This window comes from Malaclemys terrapin, chromosome 3 (genome assembly GCF_027887155.1).
Source record: "Malaclemys terrapin pileata isolate rMalTer1 chromosome 3, rMalTer1.hap1, whole genome shotgun sequence".
Classification (NCBI taxonomy): Eukaryota; Metazoa; Chordata; order Testudines; family Emydidae; genus Malaclemys; species Malaclemys terrapin.
In genome coordinates this window covers 146,650,602-146,675,623 of record NC_071507.1, presented here as the reverse complement: position 1 = coordinate 146,675,623, position 25,022 = coordinate 146,650,602, and the positions used below count along the sequence as shown (strand labels likewise).

Below are 25,022 nucleotides of genomic sequence, written 5' to 3'. Positions count from 1 at the left end.
CTACCGTCTCTCAGGGAAGTGGATTAGCTACACTGATGGAAGAGCTCTCTCCTGTCGGCGTAGAGCATCTTCATTAAAGCGCTACAGTGGTGCATCTGCGCCGATGCAGCTTTTTAAGTGTAGATTTGCCCTCGGAGTGTCACAGCTAAATAAAAGATGCTGCAGATTCCTTAGCATAAGTGGTTAACATAGGTTTCAAGGGACCTTTCAAGGTGAAGTGGCCCATTAATACCCCTTCAATCATAAAGGGGAAGAGAAGGAAGGGGAAAAGGTATCTGGGAGGGGTTGTTAGTAGGTTATAGATTGTTGTAATAAGCCATAAAGCCGGTGTCTCTGTTCAGTCAATGATTTTTAGTTTCTAGCAAAGTTATGAATTTAAGCTCTCAGAATTGTCTTCTGAAAGTGTTGTGCAGGTTTCCTTTGAGGGTGAGGACTGATAGGTCAGATAAAGTGATCACTTTGTAAAAAGTGTTCACCCACAGGTGACATGGTGTTTGTCTTTTATCGTTTTCCTGCGTAAGTTCATGTGACCCTATGGTTTCACCTACATAGTAGTTGTTGGGGCATTTAGTGCACTGGTTGAAGTACACCGCATGTGTAGGACCCACGGTGTGACGGGTTGGGTCACAGAAACCCCTTTGGGACTGCCACGTGATGTGCCTAGACTACCTCTGAGCCCGTTTTCCCTGCCAGCTTGGGACTTCAGTACCTTGCCTTGTTTGAGCCAGACATGCTTGTCTGCTACAAACACAGATCAAGTCTGAATGGCGTCCCCCACAAGCTGCAGGCTTAAGTGAAAACAGCTTAAGAAGTGCTCCTGTCTCCAACATTCAGATATCCAGCTCCCAATGGGGTCCAAACCCCAAATAAATCCGTTTTACCCTGTATAAATCTTATACAGGGTAAACTCATGAAGCTTTGTTCGCCCTCTATAACACTGATAGAGAGTGATGCACAGCTGTTTGCCCCCTCCCCAGTATTAATACTTACTCTGGGTTAATAAGTAAAAAGTGATTTTATTAAATACAAAAAGTAGGATTTAAGTGGTTCCAAATAATAATAGACAGAACAAAGTAAATTATCAAACAAAATAAAATAAAACACGCAAGTCTAAGTCTAATACATTAGGAAACTAAATGCAGGTAAATCTCACCCTCAGCGATGTTCCAATAAGCTTCTTTGACAGACTAGCCGCCTTCTAATCTGGGCCCAATCCTTTCCCCGGTACAGTCCTTGTTCCAGTTCAGGTGGTAATTAGGGGATTTCCCATGACTGCAGCCCACTTTGTTCTGTTCCACCCCCTTTTATATATATTTGGCATAAGGCGGGAATCCTTTGTTCCTGTCAGGGTTCCAACCCCTCTTTCTAAATGGAAAAGCACCAGGGTAAAGATGGATTCCAGTTCAGGTGACATGATCACATGCCACTGTAAAACTTCATTACCCATTTGCCAGCACACACGTATACAGGAAGCCTTGCAAGTAAACAGAGCCATTTACAGCCAATTCTCCTGGTTAATGCGAGCCATCAAGATTCCAAACCACCATTAATGGCCCACACTTGCATAACTACAATAGGACCTCAGAATTCTATTTTATATTCCTTGTTTCAGATACAAGAATAATCCATTCATACAAATAGGATGAACACACTCAAATCATAACCATTTCAGAGATATGTTATATGGCATATATAGCATAAAACATATTCCAGTTATGTCCTATTTACACTCATAAGCATATTTTTATAAAGCATTATGGGGCACAACATCACACTGAGATCTTGAATGTATGTTGTAGAGTGTGTTGATCATTGTAGTAGTGGAGATACATCTGCAGGTTTTGCATCTGTTGTTCTGGTGCCATCATAGTTCTCATTTGTGATGACTACATTAACTGGGACAACCAACTGTTATTCGACACCACTTACTATAAAGAACTGAAAGAAGAGCACACACCACAATTTACCTAGGAATTTAACAATATCATCAAATCCTTCCTTCCTCAAACAACTCAAAGAGAAACGCTACAAATTCAGCCCCAAAGAAGCCACCTGTGACAGTTTGGACCCCATATTTACCCCCAGCACACTACTGTAATAATCATTTTGTACAAAGTATGCCTTGTGAGGTATCATTTGAAAACTCATAATTTCCTGATCAGTATTGTCCTTATAAAATGTGTAGCAACATTGTATGTAAAATTACAAGATTTCACTGTGTGGTGGTACTAAGCATGTTCCAAGTCTGAGGAGCAGCCAATCCAGTTCCTCTTAGAGTGCTTGCTCATGTACATTCCATATTAGGGGTGTGTGCTTGCCACATGCACTGATGTCAGAAAATTTTCTCTCTGCAGTATCCGTAGGGGACCGGCTCTGGTGCCCCCTGGAGTGGCACCCGCATGGCATGGTATAAGGGGCGCCACTGGCTCCTCCCATCCTCAGTTCCTTCTTGCCACCAGTGATGGTGTGGAACTTCTGCTGCTTTGGCTAGCATTGTTTCATTCTCTGTTCTTGCGAACTTTGACAACCTGTAATATAGTTGTACATAGTTAGTAGTTTCTTAGTTACCCTAAGTAGAGTAGTAGTTCTCAAACTCTTCGTTAGTCCTAAACGGGACTCAGTCGGGGGTGGGGCATGCCCTGGTCCCCAGGCTTTAAGCCCTGCGAACACTGCAAACAGCCTATGCTCATCAGCGTTCCACATACTAGTTGCCTAAGGTGCTTAGCCGAAGGGAACATAAGTAACAAGTGCCATATCTGCAAGTCCTTTAAACCTAGGATGAAGGAGTGTGTTATCCATTTGAAAGTGTTCTAAATGTATTTGGCACTCACTCTGGCACCGGAGCAGCGGTCTGACTTCTCACGGAGCACCACGGCCTCCATGCAGAATGCTCTGCCGGTGCCGTCTACAAGGCGGCACTGGTCCCCCTCCACGGCTCCGGTCTAGAATCATAGAATATCAGGGTTGGAAGGGACCTCAGGAGGTCATCTAGTCCAACCTCCTGCTCAAAGCAGGACCAATCCCCAACTAAATCATCCCAGCCTGGGCTTCGTCAAGACTGATCTTAAAAACCCCTGAGGAAGGAGATTCCACCACCTCCCTAGGTAACCCATTCCAGTGCTTCACCACCCTCCTCGTGAAAAAGTTTTTCCTAATATCTAACCTAAACCTCTCCCACTGCAACTTGAGACTGTTACTCCTTGTTCTGTCATCTGCTACCACTGAGAACAGTCTAGATCCATCCTCTTTGGAACCCCCTTTCAGGTAGTTGAAAGCAGCTATCAAATCCCACCTCATTCTTCTCTTCTGCAGACTAAACAATCCCAGTTCCCACAGCCTCTCCTCATAAGTCATGTGCTTCAGCCCCCTAATCAGTTTTGTTGCCCTCTGCTGGACTCTTTCCAATTTTTCCACATCCTTCTCGTAGTGTGAGGCCCAAAACTGGACACAGTACTCCAGATGAGGCCTCACCAATGCCGAATAGAGAGGAATGATCACGTCCCTCTATCTGCTGGCAATGCCCCTACTTATACAGTCGAGAAAGATTGTGAAGGGAAGATCTCCTACCTCCCGTAAGGGAGAGGAGAGGGCTGGGGGTGAGCTTAGGCCTGTGCCTGGCAGCTCAACGCCCCTTTTGGGAAGTTAGGCCCCAGCTCAAGTTGAGCGGTGCAACCCATCCCACACTTCGCCTGTGACTTCAGATAGCAGCGCAGGCCCCAGCCAGCTTCAGGTGCCGTCGATGCCCAGAGCCCTTCAAGCAGCTCAGGAGATCCTGATGTCCCCAGTGCCGCCCAGCTCCAGCAATACCCCAGTCTCAGGGAAAACCGGCTCTGGGAACCTGTGTGGTCCCCCCACCCCCGCCTCAGCAGCACCGTTCCCCATCAAGAGGGATGTCCTGCCATCTCTTGCCTGTCCGAAGGTGTCACGCCTCAGGACTAGAGAGGCAGGCTCAGCGGAGCCCTCTTCGGTCGCTGCACAGAGGGCACTGATCAAGGGACTCGAGGCGTATCTCACCAGTAGATTGGCGCAGACCCTCTGAGGCATGCGCCACCTGGCAAGAACTTCCGGGCTGGCCCCGACTGCCTTCTAGGGTCCGGTATCAGTCACAGGACCGATTGAGGATCAGAGATCGCAGATCTCCGGGCCTTCATTGCCCATATCCTAGCAGTAGGTCACCCTACTCGGGAAGATCCTCCCAGCAACCGGCCCGTAATAGTTCCCGGTCCCGTTCGAGTCGCATGAGGCATGGATCGCCGGGTCTCCAATGCAGATCTGTCGGTCCCAGAGATCCAATCCAAGATGCCCATCTTGCTCGCTCGGACAGGTCGGCTTCGGGACTCAGTGACTGGCACCAGTCGGACAAGAGCCACCGCTCTACCTGGTCGTGGTCACCCGGTACCGACTGCTCCATTTATACCTTCAGCATGGAGCAAGGCTCCCCGACCACGGGACAAGCCCCGGTATCTGGGTCTTTACATCCCAGCTCCGGCGTGTAAGCAGTTCAAACTGCAGCAGCCACAGGGCGAGGGGAGTCTGCCTCAGCAGGACCAGCCCCACAAATGAGCCAAGGTCTGCAGCCACCCGCATCCACCCTCTCCACAGTCAGGCTTAACCAGTGCCAAGCAAAGGGCCAAACCCTCATTTTGAGGGTACTCCCAGGGGCGACCTACCAGACTATTCCCCAGATCCATCTGTCCCAGTGTTCTCCAACTGCCTTTCCCTTTTTCTCCCTGCTTGGACCGCTATGACTGATGGGTCCTCAGTACAGTGGAGCAGAGTTATATCCTACAGTTCCTTTCTACCCACCTTCCCACCCACCTTCCCCATCCCTCTTCAGGGACCCCTTTCACAAGAATCTCCTTGCGCAGGAGGTAAAGGGGATGCTACAGCTGCGTGCGGTGGAGGAAGTTCCTCTCGAATACAGGAACGAGGGGTTCTATTCCCTGTACTTTTAAATCCCAAAAGCCAAGGGCATTCTACAGCCCATCCTGGATCTGCAAGACCACAACAAATACCTAAAGAAGTTAAAAGTTCAGCATGGTTTCCCTGGCTTCTATTCCCTCCCTGGATCTGGGAGGCTGGCATGCTTCCCTCGACCTGAAGGATGCATACTTCCACATAGTGATCTTTCAAAGACATAGATGCTTCCTCCAGCTTATGGTGGGGCCCCACCACTACCAGTTTGCGGTCCTCCTGTTCGGCCTGGCAACAGCACCGAGAGTGTTTACCAAGTGCATGTTGGTGGTAGCAGTTTATCTCGGGCGCTTGGGTATCCAGATCTACCTGTACCTCGACGACTGGCTTGTCAAAGGCAGCTCCAGGTGTCAAGTCCAAAGGGATGTTGCCCTGTTCAAGCCACGTGCTGCTCTCTAGGCCTACTGGTGAGCGACAAAAAGTCAACATTAGTGCTGGTGCAGAGGACAGAGTTCATCAGAGCGGTCCTTGACTCGACCTGTAGCAGGGTGTTCCTGCTGCTGGACAGGTTCCATGTGTTGATGAACCTCATCATGGAAGTCTCAGTGTTCCCTTTGACCACAGCCAGGGTCTGTCTGCACAAGCTGGGTCACATGGCAGCATGCACTTATGTGGTCCGCCATGCGAGGCTCCAGATGCGTTCCCTGCAACAATGGCTGGGAACGGTCTATTCCCAGTCCTGGGACCCCATGGAAAAGATCATTACCATTCCTTGGCGATACTAACCTCGCTACAATGGTGGACCAACTGCGGGACAGTCCTGGAGGGGGTTCTGTTTGACAACCACCCTCACTCCATTGAGTTGGTGTCGGACACCTCAGATCTTAGTTGGGGTGCGCACCTCGGCGACCTCAAGAACAGGGAATGTGGTCCCCAGAGGAGTCAAAGTTGCACGTAAACATCAAAGAGCTCCAAGCAGTCCGGCTGGTATGCGGAGTCTTCCTGCCCCACCTGTCGGGCAAGACAACACAGCCTTGATGCTCTACATCAAGAGGCAAGGGGGAACGTGCTCAACAGCTCTCTGTCAAGAGGCGCTCCATCTATGGGACTTCTGCATCAGCCACGAAATCCCCCTGGAAGCTTGTCACCTTCCCGGTGTCAAGAATACGCTGGCGGACCAGCTCAGCAGGGACTTCTCCTCTCACGACAAGTGGTCACTCCATCTAGAGGTAGCCTGCATGATCTTCCAAAGGTGGGGAACTCCCCAAGTGGACTTGTTTTCTACTAAACAGAACAGGAAATGCCACTGGTTTTGCTCTTGGCAAGGTCTGAGCATACACTTGCATTAGAGTGCATCTCGTGGCCATCTCTGCTTTTCACCCACCGATCCAAGGACAGACTGTGTTTTCCCATGACATGTCGGTCAGATTCTTGAGAGGGCTCAAGAGACTCTTCCCGCAGATATGGACTCCTGTCCTGCATTGGGATCTTAGCTTGGTCCTCTCTAGGCTCACGTGCCCACCCTTTGACTCGCTGGGTTCCTGCTCCTTTTCCCACCTGTCATGGAAGGTCGCTTTCCTGGTGGCGGTGACGTCGGCAAGACGGGTCTCTGAAATTAAAGCCTTGACCTCAGAACCGCCATACGCTGTCTTCTACAAAGACAAGGATCAGCTGCGGCTCCATTCGAGTTACCTGCCGAAGGTGGTAGCCACCTTCCATATGAGCCAGGACATCTTCCTTCCAGTGTTCGTTTGAAACCGCACAAGACCAGTGAAGAGAGGCGTCTTCACGCGCTGAATGTCCGAAGGGCCTTGGCTTTTTATTTAGAATGTATCAAGCCTTTCCGTAAATCAACTTAACTTTTTATCGCTACAGCAGATAGGATGAAGGGCCTTCCGGTGTCCTCGCAGAGGATATCCAATTGGATCACTTTGTGCATAAGGATCTGTTACAAGCTACTGATTGTCAGAGCCCACTTGACGAGAGCACAGGCATCTTCGGAGCTCTTCCTGGCGCACATCCCTATCCAGGACATCTGTAGACCAGCAATGTGGTCCTCTGTCCACATGTTCACGGTGCATTGTGCCATCACTCAGCAGGCCAGAGGTGACGTTGGATTTGGCAGAGCTGTGTTGCAATCAATAGGTCCGTGAACTCCTACCCACCTCCAGGGGTACTGCTTTGGAGTTACCGAATATGGAATGAGCATGAGCAAGCACTCGAAGAAGAAAAGGCAGTTACCTTCTCCGTAACTGGTGTTCTTCAAGATGTGTTGCTCATGTCCATTCTATAACCCGCCCTTCTTCCCTACTGTTGGAGTTTCTGGCAAAAAGGAAAACAGGGTGGGAGGAGCTGTCGGCGCCCCTTATACCATGCCATGCAGGCGCCACGCCAGGGGGCACCAGAGCTGGTCCCCTATGGATACTACTGAGGGAAGAGCTTCCGGCACCAGTGCATGTGGCGAGCACACACACCTAATATGGAATGGACATGAGCAACACATCTCAAAGAACACCAGTTACGGAAAAGGTAACTGTCTCTTCCTCCAAGACGAAGGGCAAGCTGATGCCTCAGCCAGGTGTAAACAAGATCAAATAGCAGGTGATGTTCCTTTTTCAGCCAATGAATAGCCACTTGGGTCATGGGTGAAAATCTACATCTTAGCAAACAAACAGCATAGAGTTCCTTTCCAGGGACAGTGCCTAGCACCCCGCTCCCAGCTGGAGAAGGGCTAAAGAAAGGGGAGGGGAGGATGCTGCAAATGATCTTTCTCTTTCTCTCTGCCCACAGCATTTATGACATCTGAAGAACAAAGGAAGCAACGTTGGACTGGGGGGAGGGATCCTGACTGATAGATGTTCAGCCAGTAGAACTGCTGAAACATGTGGTGAGCGAGACCTTGTTTTGAATTTATCCTAGTTTAAGTTAGGCATTAGTTGTGTTTTACTTTTGTTTTTCTTGTAACCAATTCTGGCTTTTATGTCTCTTTACTTGTGTTCACTTAAAATCTCTCTTTGTAGTTAATACACTGGTTTAGATAAAACAATAAAACAAGTTTATTTGAATTGAAGAGTTTGGGAAAATCCATTTGGCATAACAGGATTTGTTCCTATCATTTCTATTAATAAAATGGTGGACTTTATATGACCTTGTATTGTCCAGAAGAAGGCTGGGCAGTTCAAGACACACGTTTCTGGGGACAAATCTGGGACTGGGAATATGCTATTGTTACCCTGCGTGTAATTCAAGAGTGGCTGGCTGCAGCACTCACACAATATATTTGGGAGTGATTTACATGCTGGAGGCTGAGAGAGAGGAGACCAGGATTGGTAGCTACAGCAGCAAAGCAGTGAAAGGGGACCCAGATAAGAAGGCTGAGGTGTCACAGTTGTTAATCAGTCTAGATTGTACTCTGGATATATCACACCACCTCAGGGACTTCTGCATGCTTTCCAAGATACACAAACGAGAGCCCAGGCAGACCTGTCATATCTGGCCACAGCATTTTTACTGAAGGAATATTTGGACTCGTCTGATGAGCGATTTTAGGATGGTTTCTATAACAGGCCAGCTTCCTCCAGGACACACCCAACTTACTCCACAACATTAACGATCTCCCTCAGAAAACCATCCTCACCATCATGAACATCATTACCCTATATAGCATCATCCTTCACAATGACGGCAGCTCTACCTGCTTCAAATATTTACAAGACAATGGACAACCCTCAGATACTCACCCCAAACACATCACCAAACACATCCATTTCATCCTCACCGATAAAAATTTTACATTCAATACCAAACACTTTGTCCAAACCATGGAAACAGCCATGGGCACTAGGATGGCTCCCCAATATGCTAACCTCTTCATGAGACACATTGAAGAAGAATTTCTGGATGAATGCACCACAAAATCAATTATATACCTGAGATATGTGAATATTTTCATCTTCTGGACAGATGACTTAAAACTTCCTCATAGATTTCCACCACAACTTCAACAAACACCTCAATCCACTAAACTCTCCTTGGAACCCGCTCACATCAGCCTCAACTTCTTAGACACCCCAATCAGCTTCAGCAATGAAACCCTGCAGACAAATATATACAAGAAATCTGTGGATCACCACACCTACCTTGATGGGTCCATTAATCACCCCAGACACACTAGGAAATCGGTTATTTACGGCCAGGCACTCAGATACCACAGAATATGCTCCAAGGAGAAAGTCCAGGATATACACCTTAACACACTTAAAACCACCTTCACCAAACAAGGACACTCCCTACCTAAGAAGCAGATTGCATTGTGGAATGGGCCACCCAAATATCCCAAGAGAACCTGCTTCAATACAGAAATAAAACCCTCTCTGACCGCACACCCCTAGATATCTCCTACCATCCCACACTGGAACACCTAGGGTATATCCTCAAACAATTAGAACCCATACTTGTTGGGGACCCCATCTTGAAAGAAATCTTTTCTAAACCCGCACTTCTGGCCCTCAAACAACCCCCCAGTCTCTCCAAGTTCATGATCGGAAGCAAGTTTCCCACAGACAAGGACCCACCTACTCAAAGTGATACCAGATCCTGCCAACCTCTCCCCCCCCCCCCCCCCGCCCCAGCTGACTTTCCTGCCCTTTCCTTTTCCCCCTGTGTCACCTTGAATGGCCCCTTGAAATATGTTAACTGCTTATCCTAAAAAATCTGTCCTACCTCTTATTTAGCTGTGACACTCTGAGTAAGTTTCCCAGATCTGAGTTTACACAGAGCTCTTCTTCAGAAGCTTGTCTCACCAGCAGAAGTTGGCTCAATAAAAGATATTACCTTACCCACCTTGTCTCTCTCTCATCTGATGGCAGTTACCTATGTTAAAGGACTAGTGTGTCTTAATCATATTCCTAGTGGGCATAATTCTATACTTTTCATCTTTGTTTAACACCAGCAACTTGTTCAGTGCTGTACTTGATCTTGAGGTATGGTGCCTAATTGACTCCCATTCATTTCAGTGGGAGCTGTGGGTGTTCAGGGCCTCTTAGGATCAAGCTGTAAATAGCAAAAAGTAAGAAAATAATATCAAACTGTAGGTATGTATCTTGTTTAAAATGCTATTTTTGGCAGTGTTTTCCTTACATCGCATTAAAGAAATTAGATGGGTTTAGACATTTTCCCCCCTCATAGCTGAAATATTGTATAATCTCAATGTGTTAAGACTGAAGGGGACATAGTGGTAAAGGGAATGATAATATCTTCATCATATTTACCAGCACTTTGCCTTTGGTCTCATGACATAATATTGAATCATTTTGGAAGGCTAAGTAAGGGGTGATGATAACTGAGACGTGGTTATGAGGCATGTCCAGAGATTTATGTCTATAACTCTTCTTGAGCTGGGTCACTAACTTTTTCAGATGTAAAATTGGTTTTGAGATCCTTGCTGAGAATTGTATCTCACAAAGTAATGATTTCAGTCTTTTTGGTAACAGGAAGATGGATGACTAGCAAATGAACTGCATACTAAAAATGTATGTTTACCTAACTGATTGTGCTCTTATTTACATATTTTGGGGGGGTGGGAATTCAGCAAATACGGACATTTTCTAAGCTTGACACTTTTTTTTGACAGGTACGGTAGCAAGTTCTGTAGAAGTGCCTCTACATACATTAAATATATCATATTGCTGTAGTCTAGCCAAGAGGTGACGTAGACTAACTGAGGCCAGGGTATCCTCTGTCAGGATGGGATGGAATCATCTAGCCCCTCTGAGAGGAGAGAAAGCATTACTTGCATATGCTTTTGTGTCAGAGCGTGGCATCAGGAGGAATTGAGGAGTGTTCCGAAACTACAGAATGACTTGACCGATTGTGGGTGTGTACCTTCAACCAAAGGGGACTGCTCTGTGAAATATTCAAAATGCTTTCCTCTGCCTCCCAGCATCTTCTCCGTTTTGCTCGGGTTCAGTTTCAGCCAACTGTTCTTCATCCATGAAATGATCTCATTCAGATACTGGGCCATCTTGGTGGTAGAGGTGTGGTCATATGTGGTGAGGGATAGGTAGAACTGTATGTCATCTGCATACTGCTGGCACTTGAATCCATGTTATCTGATCAGTTCACCTGGTGGTTACATGTAGATGTTGCAAAGGACAGAGAGAATTGATCCTTGTGGAACCATTAGTGAATGGTCTAGTGGTGGTGATCGCTATTGGTTGGGTGCACCCTCCAGAATGGACTCAAACCTCTTTAGTGTGTTTATCTGTACCCGTGCCACATCTCTCAGATGAGACAGCAGTATGGTCTGGTCAGCAGTACTGAATGCTGCAGAGGGGTCCAGTAGGATTTCTATTAACAAGAAGAGATCATCCATCAGTGCAATTAAAAGCAGTTCCAACTTCATATCTTGGACTGAATGCAGATTTCGATGGGTCTAGGTGAGCTTATATTTGCCCTTTAACTAGCTTCTCTATTAGCTTGCTCAGAGTTGCAACTGCTGCTAACAGGGTGGGTCATCATAAGAACCTAGCTACCCTGTTGTGCTCTCTTTTACTAGATGACTAATTTTTTTTTTTATGATGGGTATTGAAGAGGGAATTGAAGGAGGAGAGGGTAGTGGCCTTCTACATCAGCTTAGGGAAGTAGTTTTGTTCATGGGACAGTTTGCAGGAACGTGTAAAGATGGTTATGGGAGAAGTGGTCAAGTTTTACATCATTGGGTGAGGGAAATGCAGTAGAGGATGAAGGTGGCCAGTTAGGAAGGGTCATAGCCGTGAAGATCCCAGAGTACAGTAGCTTGAACTTGATGCAGTGTATAAGAAGCCTGTTTCCGCCCAGCGTGTCAGTGCACGATACCACCACTTGGTCATTGCACCTGTTCTCCACTCAGTGCTTTGAATTTTATATTCTCGGAGTTTGGTTTCTATTACTTGGTCCACCAGGAATTAGACTGTGGTCTCTCCTTTTTGTAGTTTTACTCTTTTCTAGAATGGGGGTAATAATACTTCCCTTCATTACAGGTGTATTTGTGAGGCTTAATTAATGTTTGTAAATGAGTTGTAAACCCTTATTATAGGTGTATGCAAGCCATCCACAGAACCATGTACTTGTCAATCTATTAGGCATATTGTAAATTGTATACGTCTGGGGACAAAAGGTGAATAGTTTTCTTTTTACAGTTGGATGTATTAAAGGAGCTCTTTTTTTTTTTATAGGTAAAGACAGAGTTTTCAATACCCCTTTGTGTGAACAAGGAATTGTTGGATTTGGTATTGGAGTTGCAGTTGCTGGAGCTACAGCCATTGCAGAAATTCAATTTGCAGACTACATTTTTCCAGCATTTGATCAGGTTAGTACCTATCACAGGTTGTTTAGGGAAGTAAAGGGAAACAAATTGCCTGTTGAGAATGGCTTTTCTGGTGGATTAAAATATAATCAACTGAACCAAGTTTTAGATTATGATTTTTGCAAATATGTCCACAGTGATGAGTATGTTTAATGTTTAAGGCTAAGATTTAAGCATGGGTATTTTTAGTAAAAATTATGGACAGGTCATGGGCAATAAACAAAAATTCACAGCCTGTGACCTGTCTGTGACTTTTACTAAAAATACCCATGACTAAATCTTAGCTGCCCTGGGGCCAGTGCTGCTCTGTTCTCCCCACAACCTCCTTGGGGCTGCTGCTGCGCTGGGGGGACCAGGCCACTGAGCAGCAGCCAGTGCCACTGGCTGTGGGGCAGCTCCAGCAGTGGCTGGTACGGCTGGCTCTGGCGTCAGGCACACTGGCCGCTGCAGTTGTGGAATTTCACGGAGGTCGCGGAAAGTCACGAAATCCGTGAGTTCCGCAACCTCTGTGACAAACTCGCAGCCTTACTAATGTTTGTATATACTTTAATCAGAAACGTACAGGTCCAGGCTAAAAGTTGAACTTAGCTTGCAGGGCAAGGCATCCAGAGTTTAGACACAGGATGGTCCGGTACAAAAGACATGGTAGTGGAAACAGGAATATTTGGATTTTATACTAGGTATACTTGTATAGCAGTATAAGTATACCTAGCTTGTGTTAGTGGAATGAATATTACTAATGTGTAGGAAGGATTTTTAAATTATGATTCTCTTTTTTCAGATTGTTAATGAAGCAGCAAAATATCGGTATCGCTCTGGAGATCTTTTTAATTGTGGAAGTCTCACGATAAGAGCACCATGGGGTTGCGTAGGTCATGGTGCGCTATATCATTCTCAAAGTCCAGAAGCTTTTTTTGCTCATTGTCCAGGAATAAAGGTACAGTAATCTTCATATTTAATCTTTATTACAATTCACAGTATGAGCGAGAGTAAATACTGTCTGTGGAAAGGAGACTAAACAGGGTTCAGAGACTCTTTTTGGGTGAATTTAATCCTTTGAACCTACCTGTGTGTCTGGGAGCAAGTGAGGAAAGGGACAAGGAAAACAAAGGCAGTTAAGGTTTTTTAAATTTTCTGAATCATAAACTGAATTAAAATTAACACATAGAAAAGCGTGCACACAAAATATCTGGTAATGAACATAGATGTGTATTAATTGAAGACTACATTAAGTTCAATGTTATTGTTGAGAATGCACAGCATTCAGGTAATCGTAACTTGTCCCCAGTAAGCATATGTGGTATCTTGTATTAATGTACCATATCACTCAGAAGGCATACATTTAACATACCAATATCTACTCTATGGCCAGTGTATAGTAGATTTGGAATCTCTTAATTTCCCAGTTTTGATGCATCTGTACGTCCTTAACTACAATAGTTAATTAAAATAAGGTTTAGGTTGCAATATTTTTAGAGAAGAAACAGCAAAGTAAATAATTTTTAAGTCGCGTGTGTTTCCTTTTTCTTCCCTTCCCAAATGTGTGATGTGATATTCACATATGCGAGGTGGAAGAGAGAGGAAACCTGACTAGTTGTATATTTTCATAAACACTGTAATGTGGGCTAACTCAAATAAATATTGCTGGGCTAGGATATCTCCATTTCTAACTCCATTTCTCTGGAGTTAATTTTTACCTATAGGTTCATACCCTTACACAGCCTCCAGCCCTTAGCACAGAGGAAGTGTTTCTTCACTTGATTAATTGAAAGATTTCTGAAGCAAAAGCGGTGTTCGTAAGTCATTTAAAAAAAAATCACAGCTGTTCCTTATTTTCTCTGGTGTACAGAGATAATCCCAACATGTTTTTGTATCTCATGAGCATCAGATTAGGTATAGTATTTCTTGCTGGGAACCCTTCCCCACCCCTTGTTCCCTTCACCTAAAAAAAAAAAAAATTCTTTCTTTTATTAGATACAGCTGGTTCAGGGTGGGAATGCATTTTATTTTTGTATATTGGATTTCATTCTGATATCCCAGAAGTGTCTCAGAGACATCAAGAAATAATGTCTCTGGTCTACATTTGACACAAAACCTCTTCAAAACAGGAGCATGTAGAACTGTCCCTACAACAGTTTTCATTGGGAATGTATGAGGAAGAGACTCAGGTGCTTTATGACCGTTAGATTCTTATTATTTCATGACTGACACAAGGAGCTGGGGATTGATTTTTGTTTTGTTTTGTTGCTAGGGTGAATGAAGCATTGCATATGTTGGTGAGAGAAATTTCTCTGTTAGCACAGATCTGGGGAATTAACAGAATCGTAACACTGAACAAAAGACAAACTGCAATACAAGCATCAGGTTAAGATAACTATTCCAAAAAGAATGCAGTACCAAAGATGAATACAGTATTTTAACTTCCAATAGGGAGAATATGGACACCTTAGGAAGTCAGGGGAAGAAAATCAGCAAGGTGTCCATAAAGCTTATGCAGGGCAAACTCATAAATTGTTCACCCTCTATAACACTGATAGAGAGATATGCACAGCTGTTTGCTCCCCCAGGTATTAATACATACTCTGAGTAAATTACTAAATAAAAAGTGATTTTATTAAATACAGACAGTAGGATTTAAGTGGTTCCAAGTAGTAACAGACAGAACAAAGTAAGTCACCAAGCAAAATAAAATAAAATGCGCAAATCTATGCCTAATCAAACTGAATACAGATAATCTCACCCTCAGAGATGCTTCAGTAAGTTTTTTCTCAGACTGGACACCTTCCAGGCCAGGGCACAATTCTTTCCCCTGGTACAGCTTTTGTTGCAGCTCAGGTGATAGCTAGGGGATTCTTCGTGATGGCTCCTCTCTCTCTTTTGTTCTCTTCCATCCCTTTATATATCTTTTGCATAAGGCGGGAACCCTTTGTCCCTCTGGGTTCCCCGCCCCGCCTCACTGGAAAAGCACCAGGTTAAAGATGGATTCCAGTTCAGGTGACATGATCACATGTCACTGCAAGACTTCATTACTCACTTGCCAGCACACACACATACAGGAAGACTCACAGGTAAATACAGCCATCTGAAGACAATGGGAGTCATCAAGATTCCAAACCATCCTTGATGGCCCACACTTTACATAATTACAATAGGCCCTCAGAGTTATGTTTTATATTTCTAGTTTTAGATACAAGAGTGGTACATTTCTACAAATAGGATGATCACACTCAGTAGATTATGAGCTTTGTAATGATACCTTACAAGAGACCTTTTGCATGAAGCATATCTCAGTTACATTATATTCACTTATATTTTTATAAAACCATATAGACTGCACAACGTCACAATTATATCTAGTTAACCTATAGATTTTCTTCACATTAGGGAGTGAAACATTTAATATCTTTTGCAAAGCAGAGTAATACTTGCCCACTTACCATGCAAAAGAACACCCTTGAAGTAAATGACCCAGTAGCATACCCTGACTTTCCATAGTGGCTTAAGGTTCTCTGTACAGAACAGAAGTGATCATGTTTAAACAAAACTGTGAAGTGCGGTTCTACTGAGTTCCATGTCTTTTTTTTCTTCCCATTGTAGACAGAAAATTAACAATGGTACAGTGTAATAATTATAGGGATCCTTGTATTTATTCAGAGTATCTACGAGAGTTAAAACAGGACTCCCTATTATAGTTATAGCATGTTTTCTTTGCTTTTTCCCCTGTATGAACTGACAACCTGCCCTTCTTGAATAGCAGCAAAAACATGTGGCGTGGGTCCTACTGCATTTTAGAACTGTGTTTAAATGATTACTGCACATTTAAATAGGGAACACTGTATCATCATAAACTTATCAGAGCACATTATTTGCGTTAGTTTCAGATGCTCTGCTGGCAAATTCCCTTAAAGCAAATTAAATTTATTTTAAATTTCTACTTTTTATATAATTCATTAAAAACAATCAGATGCAAATTTGCAGCAGCTTAATGTTCAGGATAAACTTGAAAAGCTGATGTGAATTTCAGTCACTTGATCACAGAGATCTTCAAGCTCATTGGAGAGGGGCAGATAATGCTCTTGTCGTCTAGAAAAACTTTGAGTGAAAAGTTACCACATTATAATAAATTTAAGAACCTTGAGCAGGAGTCAACCCACTCTTCTGACATCCCAACAATATCTGTTAATGCTTAAAAAATTGCATTAAGTTCAGAGTTAAGGCAGAATTTGCATTTTTGAGATGTTAACAGTCTTAAATTGTTACTCGAAGACATTTCACCAGCACTAAATCCATACACAATTTTTTAAAAATTTAAGTTAATGATTATATGCAAATTATTATAGGTAGAGCTGATAGCACTATCTATAATTAAGGTTGCCCAATACTCCCCCCGTCAGACCCTGTTTCAATTGCTTTGCTTTGTTAAATTTTAGTAATGGATCAATTATCACATGAAAATATTTAAATTTGCTGTAATTAAAGTTACTAGATTGTGCAACTGTGTCTAAATCTGTATTCTGGATAAACTCTGAGATCCTTGATTCACTGCATTGGACAGAATTTTACTTCCCATTACAGTGCAAATTAAACTAGTGTCACAGCCTCCATACTTCCAGCTGAAAGAGTCAGCCATCAGAAGTGAATATTAGAATGTTATAATCTTAGTGTAATTTTCTTCCTCTCTCTTCCTACTTCATTTCTTTTCCCTTTTCCGTCAGTCTAGATTTGGGTATCAAAGCTCCTTCCATTTCAACATAGCACTATATTGCTGTAATTGCGTGAGGACCAGATCTTCAAGGTTAGGTACATGAGTTGCAGAACTGCAGTTGCACATATCTAATGTATGCATCCAGATACCAGAATGAACTTGTGAATCAATTGTCTGTGTATACAGATAGCCTTGTGTGGTAGGTATCTAATTGGTTATGTGCATATACAAATAAATGGCTTGTGTGCGTGCGAACATTGGGTATGTGCACACCTATGTGTAGTTGGGTAACTGCACCTGCCTAATTTAAAAAAAACTAGCCATACATGTTAGTAGACTATCCAGTATTGATATTGGTTTCTATACCATATTTCTTCAAGTGTGAGAGCCAAAGCGTATGGTACATGAAATGTACTCAGCTCTTGCTACCCTTGCATGGATATTTAGAGAAAGGGCTATAAGAATGAGTGGTTGGGAGTCAGAAAAGGGAATAATGCCTTTAGGATGGTAGAGGTTATAGGATGTGGTTGAACCTCATCCTGGAGGATTTTTCTGTTTACTTCTTGATTGCATTAACCCTTTGTTTTGTTTTGAAACACTGTTCTCTGAGGAAAACACCTTGCTGATTGCAAATGTCATTCCTTTATCTTACAGTGAAATAAAGTTTTACTCTAATAAAAGTTGTTGGACTTTCACCGTTTCTGGTTTTCCCCTCTCAAGTAAATGATAAGAGAGCTCCCATGATAGCACAAGTGCCAACTGGACAATCCAAACTACCTTATGTGAGCAGAATTCCTCAATGTCTGACCCACTGCAGAGAGGAGGACTGTTCCAGGTCTATTTTGAGGGGAAGATAATACTTTCAAGAACCAAAAAAGCACTTTTAAGTAACATAATTTGATTTTACTACCCGTGTTAGCATACTTTAAATAATTTTCATCCTGATTGACTACTCATTACTTAAAGCAAAGCAATTGCTCTTATTTGACATTAAGTGAAATCATTTCTGCTAAACGGTGAGATTATGTAAATTTCACTGATTTGCGTGGTATCACTTTTGAGTATGGTACATATCAAGAATACTAGTAAAGGTTTTCAGTATTGTGCATTAAAGTCTATCTCTTTAAAGTCTAAATATTGAACATACTGTATTTGTGGTATAAATGTTGCAGCCTTACAAGGATTAACAATTTTTTTTTTAAGAAAGAGTCTTGTAGCAGATAGGAATTTCCACATTATTTAGAAATGGTCACTGTAGTAGCATTTAAGAATAGAGAAAACCTTTCAGTTGTAATTACTGTTAAACTTAAAATAAGCCTCCTAAATATAGGCCCTGATTCAGCAAAACCCCCAAGCTTGTGCTTAAATTTTGCCACACTGATGATGTTGATGAGGGATGGATTTAAGCACGCGTATAAGTGCTTTGCTAAATCAGGCATAAACAAAGATTTTTTTTTTTATTGTTAATAGCAATAGCTGCACTTTTAGAAAAAATGAAACAAGATAGAGTGCAACACATATATAGCAACAGGTAGCGTTTCCAACAGCTAGTGATGGTTCAGCAAATGTTCAGATGAAAATCCCGGTTTTGTTTTTCGTGCTTTGCTTGCTCCTGATATTCATCATTAGTCTCTTCTAGTCAGTTTTTTAAACTAGGAAGCGGCACAACTTAACCCAGTGTAGAAAAGGAAAAACATTCTGAGCTGTTTTTAATCTTTAAACAATGATTTGGTAAAGCCTGACCTTAGCGGATTTTATGTAAGTATTTGTGTAAACTCGAGTGGCCTGCTAACCTAATATTATATCTGTATCTAATCCTTAAATAGCTGAATTATATTTTTAATCAGTTTTTATAAATAATTTTTACAGGTTGTTATTCCAAGAAGTCCTCTTCAGGCCAAAGGACTATTACTATCGTGCATAGAAGATAAAAACCCCTGCATATTCTTTGAACCTAAAATACTTTACAGAGCAGCAGGTAAAAATGTTTCTTGTATGTAGTGTGCTCCAATAAAATGTAATTTACGTGTGTGTGTGTGTGTGTGTGTGTAAGTGTGTACTCAATATAAATTGATGCATTTTACATTCTGGGATCCATCTTTATATTTATTTGTCTCTTTTTTTTATGTGTTTAATTATTTAATGTGTGTTTTAGAGAAGCTGTTCAAAAATTGGCCAAGATTTTAAAATATGGGTGTCAAAGTTAAGTACCCAAATCCATATTAAGCACCTGATCCAACTCCCACTGACTTCAGTATTTGTAAATCATAAGTCGTGAAGTCCTGATTCCAAAGTCCGTAAAAGTTTTGTATTCATATTGGAATGAAGAATTGACCAGTAAAAACATGAAGAGTCAAAAGAGACCAGTGGGAATTACTCTTTATGATTAGGGAAGGGGTCTTGTTAAAAATAATATAATTATGCCTTCCAATACATATATGAGACAAACAGAAACCAGCCTTGTAACAGAAAGACGCTGGACTGAGGAACTGTCCTGGCTAAAGTAAAGGCAGTTGGAGTGTACATCATAGCCACCTGCTGATTTTCAGGTAGACAGTCTTCAGGTGTGTTTTGAAATATAAATTATGTCCATTTCATTTTTCTTTACCAGAAACTGCCTTTCAGGGGTATTATCTTTTTTTGCTCTGAGAATTTCTGAGAACATCATTTATCACAAATGTACTGTAGATTACATCCTAGCTCACATAATGTCTGGAGGGGGACCAAGGTTTTGATACTCCTAGGCTTTTACCTTTATTTAATACCATCTTTATGGCTCAGTTCCTACCCTTCCTTAGCTGTTCATCTTTTGAGCTGTTTTGCTGCTCTTGGGAGCTGGATCAGTTTGCAGAAGAGGAAGAACAGTGGTAGAGGTTAGAAGTTGCTCTTGATGTGGTTCATGGAAAATTATATGAGCTCACTGGTTGGTGTGTTTCTCTTTCTGCTCCCTGCTGTGCTGCTGAACTGAGAATCATTGCCGGGCTCTCCTGTGGGGCCACTACAGCAGAGAGGGATCTAGTGAATTCAGGCAGGGACCAGAGCCATCAGTTCTGTGTGAAAGATGATGTCAGTGCAGCTGAGGGAAGATTTTAAATTGCTACTGCCTCTGTCCTGTGGTCATTCCCCTAATCACAGGGCAGATGTGGCAACCACCTTTTATTGTCCCTCGTAAATGCATTGATCCCAACTGCTGGAAAGCAATGGCACAGAATCAGAGGATTTATTCTGAGGTGCTGTGGGAGAAAGAAGCATAGTGGCTTCACGTTCTGCTTCTTTATTCTGTTGGGCCTTCTTCACTCCTGTAGTGGCTCCAGCACAGCCAGGCATGCAGGAACCTGGCCCTGTTCCTCTTAGCAGCACAAGCAGGAAGAGGTACGCAGGATTGTGACTCTCAGCGACGAGCAGGACGTAATGGATGGATTTGCAGTAATGGAGTTCTGAACTGCAGTGGGGCTATAGCACACCCATCCCTATTTTGGCACTCACCTACCACAGAGTACGTCAACAGAAAGGGCCACTTTTCTACAACGATTCAAGTGTTGGTGGACACTTGGGGACACTTCACCAATATCAGTGTTGGCTAGCCAGGGAAGGTGCATGATGCTTGCATTTTTAAGAACAAAGGACTATTCAGAAAGTTTTAAGCAGGGACATTTGCAGATGACACTAAGCTGGGGGGGAGAGGTAGATACGCTGGAGGGTAGGGATAGAGTCCAGAGTGACCTAGACAAATTGGAGGATTGGGCCAAAAGAAATCTGATGAGGTTCAACAAGGACAAGTGCAGAGTACTTCACTTAGGACGGAAGAATCCCATGCACCGCTAAAGGCTGGGGATTGACTGGCTAAGCAGAAATTCTGTAGAAAAGGACCTGGGGATTACAGTGGATGAGAAGCTGGATATGAGTCAGCAGTGTGCCCTTGTTGCCAAGAAGGCTAACAGCATATTGGACTGCATTAGTAGGAGCATTGCTAGCAGATCGAGGGAAGTGATTATTCCCGGCACTGGTGAGGCCACATCTGGAGTATTGTATCCAGTTTTGGTCCCCCCCCATTACAGAAAGGATGTGGACAAATTGGAGAGAGTCCAGCGGAGGGCAACGGAAATGGTCAGGGGGCTGGGGTACATGACTTACGAGAAGAGGCTGAGGGACCTGGGCTTGTTTAGTCTGCAGAAGAGAAGTGTGAGGGGGGGATTTGATAGCAGCCTTCAACTACCTGAAGGGGGGTTCCAAAGAGGATGGAGCTCAGCTGTTCTCAGTGGTGGCAGATGACAGAACAAGGAGCAATGGTTTCAAGTTGCGGTGGGGGAGGTCTAGGTTGGATATTAGGAAAAACTATTTCACTAGGAGGGTGATGAAGCACTAGGAGGGTGGTGAAGCATTAGAATGGTTTACCTAGGGAGATGGTGGAATCTCCATTCTTAGAGGTTTTTAAGGCCTGGCTTGACAAAGCCCTGGCTGGGATGATTTAGTTGGTGTTGGTCCTGCTTTGAGCAGGGCGTTGGACTAGATTACCTCCTGAGGTCTCTTCCAACCCTAATCTTCTATGATTCTGTGATTCTTTCCTGATTGGCAGATTATCATTGGTGGTATTGAAATTTTTACTCATGAGATTGGGATATTTTTCTCATTGAGATCCAATTATTATAGTTGCTTGTTGTGTCCTGCATAATACCTGTGAGGTAAAAGCTGCTGCTGGGGTTGAGGGTGGAGATGGAGCACAAAGTGGAGTTATGTAGTTGAGGGAGAGTTTGTAAGCATAATTTAACGGTCAGCTGCATTAATGTCGTATGCTTGGCTGTACTTGTACCCTGAAGGTTTGTGGGCTGTTAGGAACTATGTAGTGCTTGGTGTACATTTATACATACACCTCTACCCCGATATAACACGACCTGATCTAACACGAATTCAGATACAACGCGGTAAAGCAGTGCTCTGTGGGGGCGGAGTTGCGCACTCCGGTGGATCAAAGCAAGTTCGATATAACGCAGTTTCACCTATAACGCGGTAAGATTTTTTGGCTCCCGAGGACAGCATTATATCGAGGTAGAGGTGTATAACACTGTCTTTTAGTGAACCTATGCCTTTTTTGTTGCTTGTTGTGCATTTATCATCATTACACTGCATTTCACTGAAACTATGAATTATTCAGTGTGTGCTGTATGTTTACACATCCAACTGGGTGTTTTCTTGTACTTGTGAGTTCTATGGTGCTGTACACTCACAAGTACTCGGTGCTTTGGGTACTGCTATGCATTCCGCAGTATGTAAGAACAGCCGTACTGGTTCAGATCAATGGGCCATCTAGCCCACTATCCTGTCTTCTGATAGCGACCAGAGCCAGGTGCTTCAGAGGGAATGAACAGAATAGAGCAATTTTGAGTGATCCATCCCTTGTCGTCCAGCCTCAGCTTCTGGCAGTCAGACTTTTAGGGATATCTGGAGCATGAGGTTGCATCCCTGACCATCTTGGGTAATAGCCATTGTCCATCAAGAACTTATTGAATTATTTTTTGGAACTCAGTTATGCTTTGTTTTCATAACATCCCATAGCAGTGTGTTCCTCAGGTTGGCTGTGTTGTGTGAAGAAGTACTTCCTTTTGTTTGTTTTTAAACCTGCTGTCGATTAATTTCATCTGGTGACACCTAGTTCTTACGTTTTGTGAAGGGGGAAATAACACTTCTCTATTTACTTTCTCTACACCATTCATAATTTTATAGACCTCCATCATATCCCCCTTAGTTGACTCTCTTCTAAGATGAACAGTCCTAGTCTTTCTAATCTTTCCTCATATGCAAGATGTTCTATACCCCTAATTATTTTTGTTGTCCTTCTCTGCACCTTTTTCAATTCTAATATATCTTTTTTTGAGATGGGGCGACCAGAACTGCATGCAGTATTCAAGGTGTGGGCATACCATTGATTTATATAGTGGTGTTAAGATATTTTGTCTTATTATCTATCCCTTTTCCTAAGGATTCTAACATTGTTAGCTTTTTTGACTGCACATTGAGTGGAAGTTTTCAGAGAACTATCCACAATGATTTCAAGATCTTTTTCTTAAGTGTAAAAGCTAATTTACATCCCCATCATTTTTTATGTACAGTTGGGATTATTTTTTCCAATGTGCATTACTTTGCACTTACCAACATTTAATTTCATCTGCCATTCTGTTGCCTAGTCACCCAGTTTAATGCGATCCCTTTGTAACTCTTTGCCGTCAGTTTTGAACTATCTTGAGTAACTTTGTATCATCTGTAGATTTTGCCACCTTCGTGTTCACCTCCTTTTCTAGATCATTTATGAATATGTTAAACAGCACTAGTCCCAGTACAGATCTTTGGGGGACCCCACTATTTACCACTCTCCATTGTGAAAACTGACCATTTATTCCTACCCATTGTTCACCATCTTTTAATCAGTTACTGATCCATGAAAGGACCTTCCCTCTTATCCCATGACTGCTTACTTTGCTTAAGTTAGTCTCTAAGGTGCCACAAGTACTCTGATCTTTTTACTTTGCTTAAGAGTTTTTACCTCACAGGATAGCGTATGTGAAGCTGTGATTGTCCTTACTGTCGCCAGTGTGGAGTGGTAGGAGTAGGAATGCGACCCTTGGTGCCAGATGGAATGTTGGGGAATGCAGGGAGCTGCCATCGTGGAGTTCTCTAGGGACTGCAAAGGGTGGTGAGTCCGTGCTTGGATTTCCTGGATCTTTCTCCATTTTCTCTGGTCCTCTCTGTCCCTCTACATGCTGTCTGCCATGTTGACCAAGTAGGGCCTTTGTTTGCCATTCATTGCAACACTGGTTTTCAGGATCTCACTGAACATGTCCTCCCTCGTCGTCTTCTTTCTCTTCCTCCTCAGGGTCAGGTGTTCTGCCGGTGTGGAGGGAAAAATCCCTCAAGATCACAACAGCAGCAGCTATGCATAAAACAGACAGCTGTATCATTAGATATACAGGCACAATGGAAAGTGAAAGATAATTTTCAAAGTTCCCCTTATTCCATACACTTTTTTTAACAAGACATGCTTATTGACACATCAACTTTAGAGTGTCTCTGAATGGCACCGCTCTCCAGTCCCAGCCATGGTGAATGTTAAGAGGCAGGGTGAGAAGGAGGGCATTTGGTTGTGTGAAACAGTAAAATTTCGGTCCCTATTTCCAGGGGTGCGAGTGTAGGGTAATGGCACTGAATATTGGTACTATTTTCCACAGTTGGCAGTGATTTTAGTGGCTATCTTACTCCTGAGGGTAACAGAAGCACAGAGAGCACAGCTACCCTAGGTGTCCCGAAATTGCCCTGACCTGTACGCTGCTAGCCTGTTTACTGCAGTGGTGCCAGTCGAACTTATCGTGGAGTGGAGTGGGAAGATGTCCTGCTGTGGAGGAAGAAATCATCCCTTGAAACCTTCTGGAGAGTATTGCAGAGTATCTCCATGGAAGTTTAATTGGAATCTCTCAGGAGGACACCAGGGACATCCCAGTGTACATAAACTACCCCCCCTCCAGTTTGTTGTACTGCTATCTCTTCTCATATGAGTGTAACAATGATATGTTGATACTTGTCATGTTGATTTGGGATGAGGCAGGCGCCATCTTGTGCTTGCCAAGTTGGACCAACAGGAAAAGGCATTTCTGAAATATGTGGGGTGTTTTAAGGGGAATAGTGGCTTCCAATCTCTGTGACCCTGGGCAGTGGAGTTTACAATTGTGACCAGAGCAGTCAGGCAGGCATCGCTGGAGGACTGTTTAGGGTTGACATAGGTCACGCAGTGGCTACAATTGCATTGCGTAGGTTGATTATGGCTCAATGCCATTTAGGGAGGTGGTTTTAGTGTTGCCTCAATGGCGTACTTAAATCTGCTGGAAACAAATTTGAGTGTAGACACATGCACAAGTCAATACAAGGCAACTTACTTCGACCTAACTTAATAGTGTGGACCCAGACCTTCGCCTACAAAAGAGTGCAATATCATTCACATTGGCTGTCCCCTGGCACATCTGCCGAAATGCCGCTGACAAGCAGCGTCATCAGAGGAAATGCCGCCGAAAA

General features: G+C 43.4%; 1 protein-coding gene across 1 annotated transcript in view; it reads left to right on the top strand.

Moving 5' to 3' along the window:
- Positions 1–25,022, top strand: part of BCKDHB (branched chain keto acid dehydrogenase E1 subunit beta) — a 296,116-nt gene that overhangs the window by 46,460 nt on the left and 224,634 nt on the right. Inside the window, exons 4-6 of the mRNA XM_054023630.1 lie at positions 12,129–12,262; positions 13,041–13,196; positions 18,834–18,942. Of these exons, the coding sequence (XP_053879605.1) occupies positions 12,129–12,262; positions 13,041–13,196; positions 18,834–18,942 (399 nt within the window). The remainder of the gene's footprint in view (positions 1–12,128; positions 12,263–13,040; positions 13,197–18,833; positions 18,943–25,022) is intronic.